The sequence below is a fragment of the Antechinus flavipes genome, chromosome 4, assembly GCF_016432865.1.
Source record: "Antechinus flavipes isolate AdamAnt ecotype Samford, QLD, Australia chromosome 4, AdamAnt_v2, whole genome shotgun sequence".
Lineage (NCBI taxonomy): Eukaryota > Metazoa > Chordata > Mammalia > Dasyuromorphia > Dasyuridae > Antechinus > Antechinus flavipes.
Window position 1 is genome coordinate 236,503,744 of NC_067401.1, and position 20,814 is coordinate 236,524,557.

At 32.3% G+C, this 20,814-nt stretch overlaps 1 protein-coding gene across 4 annotated transcripts in view; it reads left to right on the forward strand.

Annotated features, from left to right (window-relative positions):
- ADGRB3 (adhesion G protein-coupled receptor B3) overlaps nucleotides 1-20,814 on the forward strand; it is an 882,558-nt gene that overhangs the window by 785,531 nt on the left and 76,213 nt on the right. For all 4 annotated transcript variants that reach the window (XM_051997212.1, XM_051997213.1, XM_051997210.1 and 1 more), the window contains 2 exons: nucleotides 10,306-10,456; nucleotides 13,903-13,972. In XM_051997212.1, the coding sequence (XP_051853172.1) occupies nucleotides 10,306-10,456; nucleotides 13,903-13,972 (221 nt within the window). The remainder of the gene's footprint in view (nucleotides 1-10,305; nucleotides 10,457-13,902; nucleotides 13,973-20,814) is intronic.

Genomic DNA, 20,814 nt, shown 5'->3' on the forward strand with positions numbered 1-20,814 from the left:
GGATTGGGAATCCCTAGCACTAGTGAAAATAGATATTTTCGGAGACATAATTGTCAAAGGGATGACTGATGCATCATGATTTTTATGGTCATTATATAAATTTTTACAAATACCATGTGAAAACTATGTTCTATATATTGCAATTTATTTCTATTCAGGGGAGAAATTAAGTGATGCAAAAACAAAAGATATCACTGAAAAGTATATTTTGATAAAAATGTTCTATATGAACAGAGGCAGGAGTGTTTCTGCCTTAGGAGACAGGGATTAGGAAAACAAAAAGTACAAACCATCTGTTCTCCAAACACTGAAGAGATGGAATTGGATATGACCCTGGTATTTAAGTGAAAGTTCTACATCCTCCTTGACCAAACCAAACTCACACATGTCTAAAGTTACATCCCAAAATGGTATGGGCAAATTTTATATATATATATACCTGGAACAAAACTTTTATATGGAGAATGCATTTCAGGCCCAGTATTGAGACCATTTGGTACATTTCAGGTCCAGTATTGAGCCCATTTGGTACCAAATAGGATACTTGAGATCCTAATCTTCTTAGGACTGGGCAAAGTATCTAAGACAAGGCAATTTTTGTCTATGGCCTCAGTCTATTCAGTGCCATAGTATGTGAGATACTACGTATATATTGTGGAGCAAGACAATGTTTATGGTTTATAGACCTATTCACAGTATAATAGAATTTGAGAGCTAGCTCAGATCCAAAGTACATTTTAAATTTATATATATTATCACAGTATAAGGAATAGATTACTGCATTTTATTCTGCTCTGTCATCACTCCACATGATGAATAGTGAACTCTGACCCAGCAAATACCAAAACTGACTATCATGTTTACCAATTTTATTTCTGTTCAGTCAGTCCAATTACTGGTTCATGTCCTTTAGTCTACAGGCCTGCTGTGTGTTTCATGACTCTAGTTGCCCAGCCTTTCTTATAATTATCTGTCCTGATGCCTAAGCAAAAAGTAATACCTCAGGCTCTTTATTGACTAGGATACAAGGTTGATTTTCCTGTAATGACACTATCATTAGTGTCATTATTATTAGGTGTTGGGTACCCTTAATGTGACCATTCCATATTTTTATCATCTTTTTATACTTTTCCTTTTTTCACCAGATGTCAAAGAAACCTCTGGAGATTCAATATCTCTAAGATTCCTACAGATGATTCTGTCTTCTTCCTGCTTAGAGGGCTCTTCTGGCATATGTTAAATATTTGATTAATCCACAGCTGGTTGTTATCCCTTCTATCAACTAGCTAGATTCTTGAAGTTATAATGCAGTTCCAAAGGAAATTGTATTTGGGAAGGAAGTGAATTGTATATGTGTGGAAATAACTTCTACATTTTCCCACTGTGTAAATGACTACATAAATTCCTGAGAAATAGAAACCCTATTTTAATTATCAAATTACAACCAATCACTGTCACTTATATTTAAAGTAGGATGCAACAGAATGTTTTTTAGATTAATTCAATATTGTTTCATGTGTCAAAAATCAATTATTTTTACACCTACCAAAAATCCCTTTTATGAGAAAAAGTTATTGAATGGAATGGAAAATAATTAAAATGACTGAAGTGAAGAGGGAAAAAGTGGTTCAGATGCTCCCATGATCTCTTGGGTAGGAGGATAAGGCAAGGGCAGCAGCAAAATCATTTGGCTGAAAAAGATGAGTAAGCAAGTCTTGAAATGATCAATTCTATATCAACAAAAAGATTTCAACAGGTTGGAACAGTGAATTAAGCCTAGTATAAGTCCTAAACTTATTTTTTAAAAGATCAATTGTATATCTTATTGTAATTAGAGATAAGAGCTAATATGCTTAGAGTATATGTTTAAAAAAAAAGAAAGCAGTTTTAGTGGGCCTCAAGCAGGCATGAGAAACAATAATAATAAGTTTGAGTGTTGTCTTTTGCTTTTAATGTTTAATTGATTTTTTATAGCAATTTCTCAGTGATACCACTGTTCTTCTATATTCCCATAGAATGTCCTTTTGTAAGAAAGTACAGTAAAGCAAAAAAGATTAATGCAATTTTCTTAGGTTATTAGTTTCTTTGCTTGTATTTATATTCCCAATACAAGCACTGCTTGGGAAATGCATGCTTAATAAATTGTTATGAACTTGAATTTTCTTTTTACATCAACTGTATTACCCAATATGACTTTCTTAGCCTCCCTTTCTAGAGAGTGATCCCTTTTATCAAAGAACAAAAAAGAAAAAAAGTTCATTAAAACTAAACAACGTATCCAAAAAGTTCAATGTTATATGTAATAGTCCACATCTGTAAGCCTCCACTACTACAAAAATGTGCATTTTCATATCTCTCCTTTGGAATCAACCATTGACCATTTTTATTGTATACTATTTACTTTGATTTATTTTGGTTATGTTTTCCCATTTACATTGTTGTAATAATTGTGTCTCTTTCTGGGTTCTGCTTTCTTTACTTTGCAACATGCAAGTCTGTTCAATGTTCTTAGTTTCTTATACCATAGCAATTTCTCATTACACTGATGTGCAATACCTTGTTTAATCATGCCCTAATTGATAATCATTATTTGATTTGGATTCCAGTAGTTCTCTATTGCCCAAAAATATATATATTTCTATAAATATCTTGGTGCATAAGATACTTTGTTCCACATTTACCAATTTGAGGAATTTTCCACTAGTAGGATCTCTGGATCAAAGAGTGTGGACATTTTTGTCAATATCCTTATATAACTAAATCATTGTCCAAAATGGCCAGACCAATTTATAGTTCTATCAATTACAAGAGGAATAAAATTCTAAGCTACGTTAGGAACAAAATAATGCTTTAAAATAAAAAAAATAAGAGGCAATAATGCCACTAAACCCTACACTGGTCAAATATTAATAAAGGTGGAAGTATAATTACATCAATAACAAGAACAATAAAAACATGATTATATTAATAGATGCAGAAAAAGATTTTGACAAAATATAATACTCATTCCTATTTAAAAAAAAAACACTAGAAAGCAAAAAATAAATGGAGCTTTTCTTTATTTTTATTTTATTTTATATTTTTTGTTTTCTAAATTTTTACATTTGTTTTTAAAATTGAATTCCAGATTTTATTCCTTCCTCTCCACTCCACCCCTCTCCACTGAGAAGGCATATGTGAAGTTACACAAAGCATTTCCATAAAAGTCATGTTGCAAAAGAAAACAGATTTCTTCCCTTGTGTCCCAATTCATGGCAAAAAAAAAAAATCTTCAAGAAAAATAAAGTAAAAAGATAAAAAGTGTGTTTCAATCTGCTTTCAGAGACATAAGTTCTTTTATGAGTATGGAAAGCATTTTTCACCATAAGTCTTTCAGAATAGTGTTGTAACGTATTGTTTAGCACAGTAGTCATTTGCAGCTGATCATCCTACAACATTGCTATTATTTTGTACATAGTACATCTCACCTTACATGAGTTCATGGAAAACTTTCCAGATTTTTTCTGAGAGCATCTTATTCATCATTTCTTAAAGAACAGTAATATTTTCTTATAATTGCATAATACAATTTATTTAGCTATTTCCCAATTGATGGGCATCCCCTCAATTTCCAATTCCTTGCTTTAGGAAAAGAGGTGCTATATATATATATATATACACACACATAATACATATATATATAATTTATATAATATATGTATAATATATAATATAATATATAATAATATTTACTTATATAATAATATATATATTACATATGGGTCTTTTAATCTTTTGTGGGATTAATGCCTGGGAGTGGTATTGTTAGGTCAAAGGATATGCATGATTTTACAATCCTTTGGGCATAATTTATATCTTTTATTATTTATCAATTGGATAATGGCTTTTTAAAAATAAATTTGACTCAGTTCCCTAAACACTTGAGAAATAAGGCTTTCATTAGAGAAACTCGCTTCAAAATTCTTTCCACAATTATTTTTGCAAAGTGTATTTGTACCCTGTTTAATCTATTCTCTCTCCTTTCACCCACTTCTTCCTCAAAAATGTTTTGTTTCTGACCATGCCCTCCTTCCTATCATCCTTCCCCTTTCTCCTATCCCATTTCTCTCTTACTTCCCTGAGGAATATAACATTTCCTCTTTGAGTCACTTATAATGAGAGTAAGGTTCACTCCCTTCCCTTCCTCTCCCCCTCTTTCCCTCCATTGTAAAAAAATTTTTCCTGCCTCTTTTATGGCAGATAATTTATACAATTCTGCCTCTCCCTTTCTCTTTCTCCCAATACATTCCTGTCTCACCCCTTACTTTTATTTTTAAAAATATTATCCCTTCATATTCAACTCACACCTGTGCCCTCTGTCTAAATATAATCCTTCTAATTGCACTAATCATGAAAAAATTTTATGAGTTACAAATATCAACCTCCCATATAGGAGTATAAAGAGATAAACCTTATTAAGTCCCTTGTGATTTTCCTTTCCTGATGCCCCTTTTATGCTTCTCCTGAGTCCTGTATATCAAATTTTCTAATCAGCTCTGGTCTTTTCATCACTAATGCTTGAAAGTCATTTATTTCATTGAATAAAAAGACCTTTTCCCCTGAAGTATCATATTTAGTTTTGCAAGATAGGTGATTCTTGGTTGAAATCCTAGCTCGATTGCTCTCCAGAATATTATATCTAAGCCCTTCATTCATTTAATATAGAAGCTACTAAATGTTGGGTTATCCTGCCTATAGCTCCATTATACTTGTTTTGTTTCCTTTCAGATACTTGCAATCTTTTCTCCTTAACTTCAAAGTTCTGTAATTTGGCTGTAATATTCCTATGTGTTTTCATCTTGGGATCTCTTACAGAGATAATTAGTGGATTTGTTTAATTTCAGTTTTAACCTCTGGTTCTAGAACATCAGGACAGCATTCCTTGATAATTTCTTGAAAGATGATGTCCAAGATTCTTTTTTTGATCATGGCTTTCAAATAGACCAATAATTTTTAAATTGTCTCTTCTGTATTTATTTTCCAGGTAAGTTGTTTGAAATATATCACATTGTTTTGTTTTTTTCATTCTTTTGGTTTTGTTTTATTGTTCCTTGATTTCTTATAAAGTCATTAGTTTCCATTTGCTAAATTCTGATTTTTAAGGAATCATTTTCCTCAGCAAGATTCTCTACTCCTTTCCTATTTGACCAATTTTGCTTTTTAAGTCATTTTTCTCCTCATTAGCTTTTTTGTATTTCCTTTTGCATTACTCTAATTTGTTTCCACAATTTTTCTTTTAACTCTCTTACTTGATTTTCAAAATCCCTTTGAGCTCTTCCATGGTTTGAAACCAATTTTCATTTTTCTTAGAGGCTTTGGATACTTTGACTTTGCTATCTTCTTCTGAGTGTATGTTTTGATCTTCCTTATCATCATAGTAACTTTCTGTGTTCAGAATCTTTTTTCTTTTGTTTGCTCATTTCACTAGCCTATTATTTGACTTTTAGCTCTTTGTTAAAGTAGGGCTTTGTTTACAGAATGGAGGATGTAATATCCCAAGTTTCAGGATGTTTGTGTAGCTCTTTTCAGAGATGCGTCTTAGGACTTCTAAGTTTTCAGTTCTTTTTTCAATTCAGCATAATCCAACTAGAAATGTGTTTGAATGACTACAAGTACTTTTTTTCTACCCTGGAACTATGAGGAGGGTCCCTGCTCCATTGTGGGTATAAGTTTTAATATGCTAAAGCAATAGTCCTTTCTCAATGCTAATGAAGAGACAGCTTTCTGACTTGGTGTTTGATGCCCTTTAACACTTAGTCTTTGGACTGAGACCTCCAGAAACCACCACTATGGTCACCACTGTTACTACTATTGCAGTGGCTGTCAATTCAGTGGCTCCCATGGACAGTTCCTGATTTGATGGTTTCCTAAGGCTGTCTCACACAAATGAGACAAACCTTTCCCTCTGACCTTCCAAGTAATTGTTGATGTCTATGGGCTGAGAGGTCTAGAAATCACCAGTGAGGTTGCTGAATCAGAGGCCTCAGGGTTGCTCCTGGTTTGCTTGGGCCAGGGCTGTTCTGGGATTGCCTCTTCTTGGTCTCCAGTGGATTTCCACACTGTGTAACATATCTTTTCTGCTAACCATCTAAGTTATATTATGCTAAAAATGTTCTACTCCATTTTTGTAGGTTCTGATACTTTAAAATGTGTTTAGAATTGATATTCAATGGAATTTTGAAGGGTTTGAAGAGCTTATGGAAGTCCCTACATTTTACTCTGCCATCTTAGCTCCACCTCTCTATGGAGCTTTTCTAAAATTTAGTATTTTTCTAAAATAAAGACCATCCTTTATCAGTAACAGATATAAATTAGAAGACTTTTCAAGAAGATCAGGGTGAAGCCCATTTTCACCACTATTGTTCAATATCTCACTAGAAATACTAGCTATATTTTTTACAAGTTTTTATTAGTATCTTCTGTTTTTTACATTGTCATAGCTATCTCAATCTTTCTCCTCCCAAAGATCTATCACTAAACAAGTTGTGTGTATGTGTATGTATGTATATATTTTAGAGAAAGTAAAATAAATCATTGAAGTCCCAAAACATGTCCAAAGTGACTATGCACCTCCTATCTTCACAAAGGGGGATTATATGGTATGTTGTTATCTTTTCATTTGAATCCTCTTGCTGTTTATAGATTTGTTACATCTTAGTATGCTGGTGTATATTTTTTCTTTTACCTTTCTATTTTTGTAACTATTATCTTCTTGTAATATATTATCTTCTTGTCTGCTTGCTTTATATCAATTCATATAGATCTGGCTGAAACTATTGTCAAAATTAGTATCTTTGCAGATTCCCTAGGATTTTCTAAGTATAAAATCAGATCATCAGGAAATAAAGGTAGTTTTGCATCTTCTTTATCAATCTAGAGACATTTTATTTCTTTCTCTTATATTATTGATGGTATTAGTAATTCAAGAAATATAACAAATAATAGGGAGGAAAGTGGACATTCTTGCTTCACTCTCACATTTCCTAAAAACTTTACACATAATTATCCATTGTATATGATGCTCACGTTCAGTTTTATAATAGCTATATTTTGAAAAGGAAAAAAAAAGTAAAGGAATAAAAATAGTCAATGAAGAAACAAAATTATCACTCTTTGCAGATAATATGATGGAGTACTTATAGAACCCTAGAGTCAACTAGAAAATTAATTGAAACAATTAACAAGGAGAATTGCAGGGTATAAACTAAACCCACAGAAATTTCTATACCTTACCAACAAAACCCAGTAGAAAGAGATAGAAAAATAAATTCCAGTTAAAATAAGTACAGACAACATAAAATACTTAGTAGTTTACCTGCCAAGAAAAACCCATGAACCATATGAACACAATTACAAAGGACTTTTCACATAAACTTTGCCCTGGTCAGACCACATCTGTAGCTATGTATTCAATTCTGCAAACAGATTTTAGAATTTTAGATAGAACCTCTTCAGAGAATGTCATCCTTACATTGTGAAGGAATTTGAATCAATCTCATTGACTGTAAGAATATGGAATATTTTGAAGAAGGAAAAGAAAATTAGAAAATTATAATATTATTAAAGAAAAAAATATTAAAAATCTGTGCAGACTTTTAGGCATGTCTTTCAGAAGCAATTTAATTTAATTTTATGTTACTTTCTCTCAAAGCATTTCTAGCTTATAGAGAGATATTCAGACATAGATCTCAATAATGTCCAACAAGTCTTACCACTGCAAGACAATTTAAACTAACAAAAAAATCCCGAACAAGGAAGAGATACCATGTTAAAATAGGGTTTGAGAATTAATATTCTAAACCAATAATCCTTTCTCAATATCTTCCCTAATCATTGCCCTACAGTGTTTTCCTGAGATAAACAAAAGGAAATTCTTCCTGAAATGAAGAACTTAACTTTTTTCAATGAAGCAGAGTAGGTCAGACTTTAAAACCTTAGGAGAAAGGAGAGGGGAAAAAAAAAAAGAAAAGCCTTTTGAGAGGCAATAGGCCAATCACTACAATCACTACTATAGTCAATCTGTAAGAGGGAGGCAATTTTTAAAAAGGCTAAAAGTAAAATAAAAATTATTCTTTGTTCAAAGTTTTGATTATAACCCTTCAGTTATTTCTATAACATATTTGCTAAAACAGAAAATTTTATTTTTTTTCTTTGATATGCTTTAATATGCTTCAAGTATTTGAAGATTTATTTCAATCATTTAGTAAGCATTTATTAAGTGATTATTGCATACCATAATACTGTATAAAACTGAGGATACAATGAAAGGGAAAAGACAGAAGATTATACATATCTAATAGGGAGACAACATGCAAACTATGTACAAACTCTGTACAAACAATATACATAAAGGATAAATGGTAATAAATTTGAAATGCCAAATAATTATATAGGTAGGTTGAATGTTAAGAAATAATCAATGAACTTAGTAATTAAGCTTTGGGAAAGGTTGGGAAAAGGGAAAGGGAAGAGAGGAAAAGGCTTTTTCTTTCTGTTGGGCATTAAACTAAGATTCAGAACAGAAGTAATAAAGAGATACATTTGGTTCAATATGAGAAATACATGCTAACTGTGGAATGAGCTCCTTCAGGTTTTAGTGAGTCCCATTTATAGAAGTGAAATTTTTCAGGGTTCTTACCTCAAGTATGAACTGGACAAGATGAATTTGGATGGCCATTCTAACTGTGGGCTTTTAAGATTCTAATTGCCTCAACTTTCAACTTCAAGCTTTTGTGCTTCTTTATAGACAAAGAACACACTGACAAACCAAAGGACTTAATCCCATTCTTAAATATGATTTATTCAGACTCATTTCTAGTAGGAATTATATTCCTCAAAATGGAAGCATTAATGAACAGAATAGACTTAATACCAAAGTTGAAGTGAGGATTTATTTTATAAGTCAGTTATAGGTAAAGGAATAATCAGTATATTCATAGTGATTAAATTATATGAGAAAAGATGCCATGAAATCATAGCTGCATATTGCCAATGACTCCATTAGCTTTTCTAAATGATCTGATTAGCTCACATTGAAATGTAATAATACAGAAGCAATGTACTAAGTACCTAAAAATACTCATGATACTTCTTTTTCACTGGGCTATTTGCCAAAACTTATTTTATATTTGCTGCTGCACTTTAAATAAAATACTCATATCAAAGAAATGTAGTCCTTGATCATTGTTTTCCTTCTGAAGAATATTGTACTTGCTTATGTGAACTAAATGTCATTCAGCAGACAAAACCATAAGGAAGAAACTGGATAATATGTTTGTACAGGGGATTTTTCAGATGTCTTTTTTAAAAATGATGCATTAAACACCAAATAATCATTGAAGATGTATTTGTATTTAACTAAAAGAAACCCATCATATATTTCAAGCTTCTTATGATAATTGAAGAAAATCAAAGTAAGCAGGAAGTTTAATCTGTACCCTGGAATTTAGATATGTAACCAAATTAATATAAATTAACCAAAATTAATATAAATTAAGATTGTTGCATTTTGTATCTCTGGCATAATAGAACTACTATTGTGCCCAGTGCTCATATATAGGGTATTAATAGCCACATGTCCATTCTGTGACTATTTATGGTAACTATCATAATTTTCCCACCTAGCCTGTAAATTATCTTGAATAAATTATCTTGAATTTAGGTTGTATGTATATTGTATACATTGGTATGTGCATATGTTGTTTTACCTCACAGTATGTAAGCTCCTTGAGGGAAGAAATTATTTGAGTTTTGTCTTTGAATCACCAGAGCCTTGCAGAGTGCCTGATACACATTAATCATTTAATAAATACTAAATCACCAAAGATTTAATAAGGACTTAGTGTATCAGATATTGTAATAAGTGCTGGAGATACAAAGAAAGGAAGGTTCAATTGAAGATAATTAACAGACCAAAGATTTAAAGAGGAGTTAAAAGCTTCTTGTAGAAGTTGAAATTTGTATAGCAAGGTGGCATGGTCAGACCTCAATTTTAGAAGGATTAATTTGACAACTAAAGGAATAATAGAGGGAAGTAGAGAAAGAAAGAGAAAACAAGGAGACCAATTAAAAAAAAAAAACAATCAAATCAAAGGAGACCTGCCATAATTCAGGAGTAAGATGATAAGAGTATTCACATGGATAAATTCCATCACCAGAGGAGAAAAGAGGATATGAAGGGGCGATATAAAGTGAATGACTGAAATTCCTTTGAAAGAAAAATTATTCTCCCTGGATATTCAATGTGAATCTTTCTATCTTCCACAGGGCATTTGTACTACGACCACAGCATTTTTGCACTTCTTCTTCCTAGCTTCATTCTGTTGGGTACTGACAGAAGCGTGGCAGTCATACATGGCTGTAACAGGAAAAATTAGAACTCGACTCATAAGAAAACGCTTCTTGTGCCTTGGATGGGGTAAGCACATTTACAAAAAAGTATACTTTCCATATTTCATTAAATTCAATTTAGAGGGTCAGATTTTTAAGAAGGATAACCCCTTTTTTAAAAAACTTAATTGATTTTTGTTTTTGGAAATATTTGGGGACAGAAATCCTGGTCATGATAATACTTCATTCTGAAAGTCTGTTCATTATTTGGGAATTAAAAATAAGGAATAAGTTTCAAAATTACATACATAGGTGTCCAATTATAGTTTTCCCAATGCACATAATGTAGAACCTGAAATTCAGATATGCAGAAAAGGGAATAACTTCTGCCAGTTTTTTTTCCCCTGGAAATGTAAAAAGGCTATAATTTTTTAAGACCCTTGGCCTTTATGTATGAGAGGTTAGGTATAAATCCCAATTAGGTGCATTAAAAAATAGCTGTGGGGAAAAACTTGAAAGTGATTCAAAAACTAGTTTTATATCAAAAAGAGAAAATTGGCTAGAGAATCAGTGGGATTCCTTGTTGTTGGTAGGCACATGGAGAATTCACACATAAAAGAAATTGAATGACAGACTCAATAATTTTTTCTTCAACATCCATTGAGGAGGCCATTAGGAGGATTTCTATTCTTCAATTGCCATCATCAAAATAGACATATTGGAAATATCCACAATATTTGAAGCTAAATTTAAAAATAAAATGTAAACACATCACTAGGACCAAGTGGCATCTATGAAAGTATTTTAAAGCCAGACAAGAATTAAATTAGGGGAGCTGGCTAAAATATATAAAAGATGGCTAACTATGACAAAAGATGGTAAATTCATATATGACACTTATTTATAGGGAAGATTCCAAAGGAAAATCCAGAAATTTTTAATAGTGAATCCCACTCCATACTGGGCAAGACAGTGTTGATAGTCAAAGACAGGATTATAGACACTTATGAAGCCAACATTCAAGGAAAAGTACTTTCTGTAAATGTAAATGTTGACTTTTATTTATTGGGTTTCATTCAGAGGTTAAATAGCCATATAAGTAAAGGAGGGGTTACTTAACCTTTTTTTAAAAAAAAATCCAACAAAGTTATTAAAAATCATGAATGAATTAGATAGAATTGTATGTCATAAAGAATCAGCACTTCTCTTGGTAAAGAACCATATTGATTAGGGTTTCTTAGGAATTCCTACTCGGATTGATTATATTGATCAGGAATACAAATGAAACCCCTGAACTTGTGTAACACTGTACAGTTCTACATTGTGCCCTTTCCACCAAAAAAAATTCACTTTTATAGGTTTTGATTTGATTTATCTATATAAATGTTGTTTCCAACTAGTGGAACATAATTTTGGAGACAAAGACTTTTAGAAAAATGAATAAACTAAACTAGTAATACTAATTGAATGGATGAATGAATGAAGAAGCTACTCAGTGGGAAAAGATTATTTGAAGACTGATTTGCATTTTAAAATGGCAGATGAGTTTTTATGTAGACAAGGACAAAGTAATGAATGTAATGAATAAATATATAAATTACATCCATAAAATTATGAGCTACTAATCATGCTGCAGGAAAGAGCAGGAAATTATTTCTCATATCTCCGCCCCACCTGTAGGACCCAGGAATAGAAAGTGACTCGAGGACAGAAGTGGTACATTTTTGGTCTTTGTGTCTCCAAGCCCTAGCTAAATTAAGTAAAAACTTATTGTTTGTTGCATGGATGAATTAGTGAAAGCTTTCCCAATGGGCATTCTATCTTTTGAAGAACAGTGTGAGTAAAAATAAAGATAAAATAAAAAGTGGCTGGTGAGTATTGATGTGCGTAAATGTAAAGAAATCCTTCTAATGATTGAATATAAAATGAAGAATAATGAGCTATTAGTCATTCCCCAGAAAGGAACCAAAGAATCATTGCTCATCTTTTAATGATGATATTGGTACAATGTGACTATGACCAAAAAGGCCAAAAATGTTGTAAAATATATCAAGGATATAAAATAAAAAGGAATATAAAGCTAAGAACACATGCAGTTCTGGACTTTCCAATTTTTTAATTTTAAAAAGAATATAATGGAATTAGAGGAAATCTAGAAAGTTCCTAAGTTGACTATAAAAAATATATGAAAGAAAATACTATCTTGATCCAGAAAAAAAAACCAACCAATTGAATTATGTATGAATCAAGTATGAAACAAAGATGCCCACTGTCACCAATATTATTTAATACTGTATTGGAAATCCTGGCAGTAGTAACAAGAGAAGAGAAAAAACAAAAGATATCAGAATAAATAATGAGATAATAAAACTATCTTTGTAGATGATTTCATATTATGTGATATGATTTTTAGAGTGGGGAGGGGGAGAGGAAAGATGAAACTTAAAGAAAAAATTACATAATAATTTTGTTATATTTTTAAAGGAATAACAAGTCATACATAGTAGATTTGAAGTTACATGAGCAATAGTCTTTTTTATTCTTTTATGGATATAATTGTTTTATTCCATAAATTAAAATTTAAAAGTCAAAAGACAAGTAGAATGATTGAGGAGAAAGACAAGAGAGTCATGATAGTGTAACAGTAAAAATGTTTTGAGAGTCTTAAATTGGAAAAAGTAAACCTTGAGAATGGAGATGAACAAAATCTATAAAATCATCCATTATATGACTAACATAAAGCCAGATTTCATTTACCAAATCCTGAAATACAGGGAGAAACTTGAATGAGATAAGTCTAAGATTCACAAAAGGATGACTTCACATGGAGTATCATTACCCACAAGAGGTAGTACAGGGATCTTTATCAATGGATTCCAAAAAAAATTCAACAATTATATAAGTGGAATAGTCATAAATGTTTGCTAAGAGAATTTGATATACAATCACCTTGAAGATTGACATCAGAGAATACAACCTTATACTCTCACCTTATTTCTTTTGGTGTGACTTTTGACAAGAGACCAGAAAGCTAAATGAACCATAACTGCATCAGTAGAGAAATTCCTATGTCCTCTATTCCCATGGTAGAAAGTGGATGATATAGATTGAAAGTTAGCACATTTCTCTCAGTATGTGATTGAATGAATATGTCACTGCTATTATATTTCATCACCCATCTGTGTTTTGCCTTCTGGCTTTAAATCTGTAAGTTTTCTATAAATCAGAATAAATTTACTCTCTTTCAAAAGAGAAAGGGAGAAAAAAGCTAGAAACATCAAAACTATTATTAGTTAACTATAAACCAATGTCAAATAAAGTAGTTACCTAGCAACATCGCAGCAATTCTCAGTTGAAAACTTAGTTGTCTCTTTAATATTCTCATACTTGAAAGAAACATTGTTTCCTTCTGGAATCATGTTTTATGAAAGTATTCATCCACATGCAATTATTCCATTTTATTTCATAGAGTACTTCTTAGATAAATGGGTGATTTAGAATTGAAACAAAGTTTGGTCTTTGCTTTCCTTGCAGGTTTACCAGCATTAGTAGTGGCCATTTCAGTAGGCTTCACCAGGACGAAAGGATATGGCACTGATCACTAGTAAGTCCATCCACAGTGATAAATCATGTTTATAATTAAATTAATTATCAAATAGGCCTCATCAGTGCTAGTTTCCCACTGCTAATGACTTACATTTTGTGCAGTGAGTCATTAACAATTGCAGAAATTGCATCAATGTAGAATTAAAAGGATTTTAAATGCATGAAAGTTATAGAATTAGAACTAGAGGGCTTTTTGGAGTTCCACGTTCACTGTGATCATTTTTTAATATCATTACTGTGTCTACCTATTCTGTTTCTCATGGATATTATTGTTCCATTAACATGTTAGAAGAGTGAGGGGCGTGACACTTTCTTTGTAGTTAACATAGGGTAACATCATTGAATGTTTAGAATTGAATAATTCTTGGCACTTGACTTCATTTCAAATGTCAATCTGACACAGAGTTTACAGTGTCACTATGAAAACACCATAAGCATATTGGCATCTAGCCTATGTTGTCACATTTGTCAAGTCAGCCAAACTATGGTAACTACATAAAATAGTAATATAGGGTTCAGTACATTTGCTTTGACTCACAAAGCCAGCCCAGAAATCATAACATTGTTTATCAAATAATCCATACTTAAAAGTGCCTTCAAATGATTGAATGTTTCTTGATCTATGTTTGAAATGAATGTGTGAGTATATGTGAGTGTATGTATGTATACATCCAACATGGGAGTCTGAGAAAGAGGAAGGCACAGTAAAGGAGAGGAAGATACTTCAGAATTTCTCTGCAACCAAATCTAAAACTATCCTAACAGAAAAGTGGGATTTTCCTTAAGGATACTGGGGAAGCTCCTTGAGTAAGAAAATTTTAAAGAGAGAGCACTATTTGGGAAGAAAGATTAGCATACTATCATCCAGTTCCGAATACAGTGCTGGAGAGCAGTACTTTTAGGGGATATGATGGACAATAGACATGGTCAGATCAGGAATTATAAGGAATATGGAAATTTTCAGAGCAGGACAAGTAGGAGCTATGGAAGATGGACATGAACACAGAAAAGAAGCAGCAGCTATTGCTCCTGTGAGTGTTTTGCTGGGGATTTGGAGGTAGAGGATAGAAAATGTAGCTAAGCTGGAAAACTCTGTATTAGGTGAGTTGTGTTTTATAACAATGTCTGGGACAGGTTGGGTGCAAGATCCCCTTTCCAATTAACTAATCAGAGACATCGTCAGGTACAAAGAGAAAGCATTTATTTAATTCCTGCAGAGAGAGTCCCAGACACACCTGGGAGCCATCCCAACTCCTGTCATGTGCTCCTGGAACCTGCCCAGCTTCCAGCTTGCCCAGAATTTAAAAGTAAAAGACTCAAGCCTTCTCATTGGATAGATTAAAAGGATGTAACCATCCTTCACCAATGGTCACTAATGCTGGCTGCCTCCCATAGGTCATGTCACTTCTTGCAACTTCCTGTATCTCCAGGTTCAAAGTCATCCCTCCAGAGATTGAATAATCTTTCAAGGTCCCAGTTCTGGAAACAGGGATCATGTGACTCAATACTGAGAAATACTTCATCTAATCAGTCCCATTCAACAGGACCCAATACATTCTTTCTGTCTCTTACTTCCTACAATTGGCCATGTAATATCCATAGTCCCTAGCCCTTCTTCTTCCAGGGTAAACCAATATTTCTAAGGGAATGAGGAATAAAGAATTTCTGTTACTTGGATGCTTAAATGTGGAGCTGGGTATTTCCATCATTCTTCCAAAAAGTTAGCTGAAGGCAATGTTGCACCTCAAATCCCCTGCAAAGATTGTAAGGCAATTGGTTTAATACTGAAATATTATTCACATTTTCATATTATGATTACGTTTTTGACTAATAATAGATCCCAGGATGAAATTTCTAGACTCCATAGTAGTCTGTACCTAGGATTTGAAGATCTCTATAGTAATGGTAGGAGGGGAAAATAGAGAAAAAGCATAAGATTCATGGTTTAAAAATAGCCTTTCTATATCCAGAAATGTGCATCCTTTATCTCATTCCATTTTATCCTCAAATCAATGTGTGAATTGTAGGATCGTGAAATTTTACTCTGTAACTGATCCTTGATATTTTTATATGGAGAACTTAAATTCATCTACATATATTTTTATTCCTCTCTAATTTTAATAAAGACACAGAGAAGAGTGAAGAAAGAGAAAAACAATTGATGGAAAGCCAGTTTTAAAATGCCAAATTCCATTGTTTAATTAAAAGCAAGCTCAAAGTGAAAAATCATTTGTTGACACATATGAGGGTAGGATTTGAAAACCTTAGACCATTCTTAGAGAGCTGAGTGCTTACTATGTGTTCCTCAAGACAAGTCTATAGTAATCCATTTTAGTAGTTATTTTAGCTTTTATTATTGTTTTTAAAAAATAAATTCAATTGAATATTAAGCATCCAGAATATGAGGAACCCAAAGCATATGTCTTAACATAATACAAGTCCTTAAGGATGTTATAGATTAGGATAAATAGATTATTTCTTCAGTGGATCTATTATTTCATCACTACAGGTGCTCTCTCTGCTAGTGTAGCTATAACCCAATCATTACTTTTGATCCTAGGTGACTTTTATCTGTGGTTTCAAATAAAAAACTTCAATGTTCAGTTGGAGGTAGGGGTAGAATTTGCTTAATATTCTGGGACCATTTCTTTAAGACTATGTCTTAGCATGACATGTATTCTGTTAAGTCCATGGATGGGCTATCCATCTCTTATATTTGATTCTTGTTACATGATGATCCACCTCCTTTTCTCATCTAACATCTCATTGGTAATGCCTTATTCACTGCTTCTCCTGCTTAATTCTTTATTGATAATATGTTGAATCCTGTTTACTTCCACCAAGTTCTTCTCTGCTGTCTTTTGTAATATCTGTAATTTTCATTCTTAGGAGAAAGGGAAGGTGAATGGAAGTAACATTTATGTAACCCCTACTAAGTCCCAGACACCTTGCTAAGTGATTTTTAAATATCTTAATTGATCCTTACAACAATCCTGTGAGGTAGATGTTATTGTCTTCATTTTATGATGGGAAAACTAAGGCAAAGGGAGGTTAATTGACTTGCCCAAACCACACAGATAGTAAATGTCTGAAATCAGATCTGAATTTTGTTCTTCTTGACTCCAGATTTAGCAGTCTATCCATTGCACCATGCAACAACTTCTAGAAGACTTGCTACTCAGACACAGAGCATAACTGGGAGAATATAGACATTAAAAAGATAGGATTTTATTGCTGGGAACAACTGAGGGTCATAAAAAACATTCTTCTCATTCAATCCTGGGCCTAAGACATTGTCCATCTCCAGTTCCTACTCAAGCTGTATGTATTAATATCTCTATGAATATCTATCTAATTATATAACAAAGTCTGGAGCACTGGTATCAAACTTAAAAAAAAAAATCCATATAGGAAGTCCCTACCAGCAGTTATTGACATTTGATGTGTGTTTTATCTATTTTTTTTTTACTTTTTAAAATATTTTCCAATTACATTTTATTTTGGTTCAGGCTATCACATATGAGAGTATGATGGGATGCCTACTTGACATCTCTGATCTGGAACATAGTGTTCTTCATTCATGTGCTTTTTTTAAATGTGGATAATGAAAAATTATTTTGAATTTTTTTATTTTGATAATAGCTTTTTATTTTCACAATACATGCAAAGATAGTTGTCAGCAGTCACCTTTGCAAAACCTTGTGTTCCAAATTTTCCTCCTTCCCTTCCCCCCATCCCTGTCTGCTAGGCAGCAAGTAATCCAATGTAGGTTAAGTATTCCTCTAAATATATTTCCACATTTATCATATTGAACAAGAAAAATCAGGTCAAAGGCGGGGGGTGGGGGAGAGAGGGGAGGAAGGGATTGAAAGAAAAAAAAAGCAAGAAAAAAAGTGGAAATACTATGTTGTGATCCACATTCAATCCCCATGCTCCTCTTTCTGGATGCAGATGGCTCTCTACATCACAAGTCTATTGGAACTGGCCTGAATGAGCTCATTGTTGAAAAGAGCCAAGTTCATCACAGTTGATCATCATATAATCTTGTTGTTGCTGTGTACAATCTTCTTTGGGTTTTACTCACTTCATTTAGAATCACTTCATGTAAGTCTCTCCAGGCTTTTCTGAAATAATCTTGCTGATTGTTTCTTATAGAAGAATAATATTCCATTACATTCATATACTATGAATCATTCAGCCATCCCCCAACTGCCACTCAGTTTGAATGCTTTTTTAAAGATGGTACATTATTCTAGGATTTGATGTGGATAGCACAATGTTACTCACAAATAGGATAATCAGGGGAAACTCATCAACTGAATATCTGGAAATCCAATTTTGATTTAGACTCTGTGCTGGAATCCTACCTATGAGTAAGACATCGTTCTCTTCTTATTTTGGGCCTTATTTTATTGAACAAATAGTTCTGTTATAACATTTTACAAGGAATCATGTTTTTAGTGTATTTGTAGAGGAGATAATGTTGAAGGAGAGCCTATAAAGCAACATTTTTTTTTTCCTGTGGAATTAAATGTTTAAATGTCAACAAATATAGAAAGATCTTTTATTTTATAAACCTTTCAATCAGCTGTATGACTATAAAGGAGATATGTATTATAGAATATTATTTGTAAAAAATCATTTTTTTTCTTTTTCTTGCCTTTATAAAGTAGGTTATTCAATGGAGGCATAGATTATTCTCACAAAAATTTTGAAGGGTCTTATGTATCAATAATTCATAGTTCATGGATGCAGAACTCAAATACATCTCAGAGGCCATTGAGTCAAAATCCCTTATTTTATAAATAAAAAAGGTGAAGCCCAGGAAAGTTATGATTTTCCCAAAGCCACATGGTAGTAAATGTCAGCTATTGATTGGTTGCCCTTTTTCATAACAATAAGGTTCATGATCTTTTTTTTCCAAATGTTTTCTCTTCTTGTTCTTTTTTCCCCCTAAGAGACTAGCTCTCCTTCTCTCTCCCAAGATAGAAGTACAGTGGTCAATTATGGGCCTGATCCCAATTGTGACTTCAATCTGCTATGTTTTTTCTAAATTGGGTTAATTCATCTTTTCTTAGGTAGCTCAGTGTCCCTTTGCTTCAAGGAATTCACCATTTTGATATTAGTTCAGATACTTAATCAATATTAGTGCTACCACAGCTCAGAACTACCAACCTCAAGTGATTCACCAATCTCAGTGACCCCTAGCAACAGAGACCATAATCATTCATGATCACTCCTGGAATATTCTGTCTTCCTTTACATAAAAGAATTTAAATTACTTTAAAATTGTATTATCTCTATCATAATTTTCCTTTGATACACTTTAGACTTATTTTCTTATTCCCATACTTCATTTATCATATTGTGGACTATATTTATTAGAGTCCAAATATAAGAGATTTGCCATTATTAAGAGAGAAAACAGCTTGTTAAAGAAATGAGTAGAGATTTTTCATTTTTTTTCTATTCTTTGTCCTGCTTTCATTTTAAAACATCTTAAAGATGAGCTATAATAGTTATTTCTCTCACAAATATATCTGCAAAGTTGTTTTTCCATATACTTCTCTCATTCTGTGAGGTGAGACTATTTGTGATTTTCTATCATCCTTTTCTATAACATTTTTCACAGGAATTTATTTTCTGAACCCGTTTTTCTCACAGTTGTCATATTTCTCTACTTGGCATTAATAGTTCACTAGTTAAGTCAATTTTTAGACATCTATATGTGATAATTGATTTAAATCACCTAAATTTCTATATATTATAGTGAAAGTTTAAATATTTGTTCTTTAATCCATTTCATATTTTTATACTAGTCATTTATTTAAATGTCACATGAGAGTTGCTTCAATTGAATTCCATGTTCTTCATTTTTATTTCTTTTTTCTTCTAATTTGATTTTTGTTCTAACAAGCCTGCAAATTGGCCATATATAAGAAATTAATTCAGAAATTATTCTCATATAAATAACAACCCACCATTTCTTTAACTATAATACTTTTATTTTTTTTCTTTTCTTTTCTTTTTTTTCCTTTGATGAATATGGTATTTGCCAAGTTCAGTACTCCTTAATAGTCTTTTTGAAAACACTATTTTTGTCCTAAAGGATCAGCAAATTACTTGATGATCTAAGAATGTTTTTTACATTTTTAAAAATGTAAAAAGCATTCTTAACTCTTTGATTTTACAAAATCAGAGAGCAGGCTGGATTTGTCCTGTGATTTGTAGTTTGCCAAGACCTGCTCTCTAGATACAGGGCTAATATAAAAACTCTGCAAGTTTTACTCTCAAGTCTTACACCTGAACCATGTTTTCCAACATTTTTCACTATCCTCCCTTATATTCATATTTATATATGAAGTCATCTGTATTAAAAAAGAATTGTTTTAATTTAGATGATCTTGTTATATTCTTCATATACCTCCTACTTCCTCATGCTCTACAATAGATGTCAATACATAAGTTGCTGTTATTTTCCTGGTGCTTTTCAGTTTTGTTTTGTTTTTTGCAAATGCTTATTATGAATACTTCAGTATGAGATGACCAAATAAATAATCATTATTTTGGATGCATGATAAAAGCATGCAGGAAGGCAGGGGCTTGCATACTGAGAAGAAATTTTGGAATAAGCTATTATTCCCAAAGGTTAAAAACAAGCACCTTAAAAGATGGGAATGATGAGTTTCTCTAGGTAATATGAAAAGTGTTCCTCAGGCAGCCTGTTCCTACCTAGTCTAAATTATATATTCAACCAATGACTAGTAAGATAGGCCACTTATAGCAAGTTACATGCCATCTCCATTTCTCTAGGTAATAGGGGAATGTATGTATTTCTTT